The sequence below is a fragment of the Photinus pyralis genome, unplaced genomic scaffold (genome assembly GCF_008802855.1).
Source record: "Photinus pyralis isolate 1611_PpyrPB1 unplaced genomic scaffold, Ppyr1.3 Ppyr1.4_LG7, whole genome shotgun sequence".
NCBI classification, from domain to species: Eukaryota; Metazoa; Arthropoda; class Insecta; order Coleoptera; family Lampyridae; genus Photinus; species Photinus pyralis.
The window spans coordinates 38,850,323-38,852,409 of record NW_022170738.1 but is presented as its reverse complement, the minus strand read 5'-3'; the positions used below and the strand labels follow the sequence as shown (position 1 = coordinate 38,852,409).

Genomic DNA, 2,087 nt, shown 5'->3' with positions numbered 1-2,087 from the left:
TACTCCTCATAATGATTCCATTGATGAAGCAGCAGGAGACAAATGGTATCAACCTGTGCCCAAAGGCGTTTCATGTTACTGGTTGAAAGACCAAAATAAACGAATGGTGGAAAGAATTGCGCCTGATGATATGCAACTCCTATAGCTCTACTGTCGCGTTTCAGCTCCTAAAAGGCCACATTGGAAGGTTCCTCTTTTAGGGCCACCATTAAATATACATCTTATTAATAATGATGCCAAGTACCCAAAAATAAACACTACTTCCCATAAAAAGAATAACAAAAAACAGCAATACAACTGGTACAATACCAAAACACCGACCATCAACAGCACCAAAAAACTCGCCAAACTTTTAAATGTCTAGAAAACAATTTTTTCAGAGCAGCTCAATAAAAACTACATCGCTTTAAGACCCCTATATTCATTCTGCAACAGCCAGTACATCATAAATACCAATTAAGAATAAAAGTAATACAATTGAAACAGAACCTAGGAATGTTATTTTAATCCACTCGTGCAATCTACTTTAATCAATCCTAAAATTTGCGACACTTTATTGCAACTTATTAATGACATCCTGCGCCTAACTATTACTATACAGGTCTCATTTTCCTACGTATTAAAAACGGACTGAAATAAACATGCATTATCCTTATTTGTCATTTGAATCGATACTTCTAGGACACACAAAAATTTCCTTTAAAAAAAAATGTGAAAAATATCATAGTTCTCTTTAAATAAATTATATATACGATAACTTTATGCCTCCGATTCGCCGGGGGCGTTCTCCTCCTCCCAAATTGGAACGATAAGATTGTCTTTCGACATGAGATTATACTTAGTTACAAATTGAGTGAATCGCCTACAGAGATATGTTTCGTTTTCGAATTCGTCGAATATGCTTCTGTGATGGAAGTAGGCGTGTGAGAAAATTCGGTAAACACGCCTACACACTGAACCCAATTTCGCGACCGAAGATTCTTTAATACTGACTCTGAAAACGAAATATATAAGGTGTGAGGTTTTGTAAGTGGACGCACAAACCTGCTAGGGAAATATTTATTACTATTAAGTAAGCACGCTGCACCGTCGAGAGTGTGCCTCGTGTAGTCAATTGCGGGGCACTCTTTAGGCGTTTTATGGGCAGCACATAGAAATATCCACTGCTCGGTGGCGGTCATTTGTATACACGTCTCCGGATGGCACTCATTCTGTAAGCGTACGGCTAATCCGTTCAACTCCATGCAGAACTGCCTACGGTTTGTCGTGTTAAACGTGGTGGAACAACTCACCGCACCTACCTTAAGTGTTCATATTTCCATACGCCTTCGTCCTGTGCATCGGGCATTTTCAATATAAGATCAATATTGGCAGGATCCCTTCTTATTAACTGTTGAATGTATTGTTGGACAGCCAAAGTGCTGTCCATCTCCTCGAAAGCTTCATCAGGCCATCGACAGAAGTCCTAATTTGAAAAAAAAGTGAGACATGACCTTATGTACACTTCATTTGTGGTGAAGGTTAGGGGGTGCGTTATAAGTTTAACTGATAGGGGATGGTCTAGCGGAGGTTTCTGATTAAATAAAACACCTACTTTTGCTTTGGTTCCCGGTCTATTTCTTCTTAAAATAACGGGTCCGTCAGCCATCTTCATCTTTACCAAACTATCGCGTTTGACGTTTGTGACCTTGACATTAAAATAGACGTTCATAGGTGGCGACACGTGTATAAAATGGAACCTATATAGGATGTTTCCCAATATTCGTACCTTGGAAAATCCTGTAATATGTATACAGTTTGTTGTATTCGTTCGATTCTAATATGCGACAGACTTTCGAAATAAGAGTGTGCCGAAGTTGAACGAAAAGGCAACGTTTCGCCCACTTCTGTAATGGGCTTCATTAGATCAAGAAACAAAAATATCAATAAAAAATGAGCCCCAGTATGTCGATATAAGGTCCAAGAGGATACCTACGTTGCCATTACTGGGAATCTCACGTCCAAAATCGAACGAGAAATCTCTGTTGCTCTCAGGTCGTCAGCGTTCCCACGCCCTCATCCCTAGCGACTCCAAACCGCCAAGGTTG

General features: G+C 39.7%; 1 protein-coding gene across 1 annotated transcript; it reads right to left on the bottom strand.

The window, feature by feature from the left end:
• Positions 1-401: 401 nt before the first annotated feature.
• LOC116177000 (MOB kinase activator-like 4) lies at positions 402-1,724 on the bottom strand. The gene is made up of 4 exons (XM_031495853.1): positions 1,595-1,724; positions 1,302-1,465; positions 1,045-1,254; positions 402-994 (listed from the first exon to the last, which is right to left on the bottom strand). The coding sequence occupies exons 1-4, from the start codon at positions 1,709-1,711 to the stop codon at positions 760-762; spliced, it is 726 nt and encodes a 241-aa protein (XP_031351713.1). The 5' UTR covers positions 1,712-1,724; the 3' UTR covers positions 402-759.
• Between the last annotated feature and the right edge of the window lie 363 nt (positions 1,725-2,087).

Excerpts from the sequence above, each read along its gene's own strand:
- LOC116177000 (XM_031495853.1), bottom strand. The coding sequence starts at position 1,711 with ATGAACGTCTATTTTAATGTCAAGGTCACAAACGTCAAACGCGATAGT. Across the intron at positions 1,255-1,301 it reads TGGAAATATGAACACTTAAG|GCAGTTCTGCATGGAGTTGA; the intron begins GTAGGTGCGGTG and ends GACAAACCGTAG. Across the intron at positions 995-1,044 it reads AATAAATATTTCCCTAGCAG|AGTCAGTATTAAAGAATCTT; the intron begins GTTTGTGCGTCC and ends TTTCGTTTTCAG.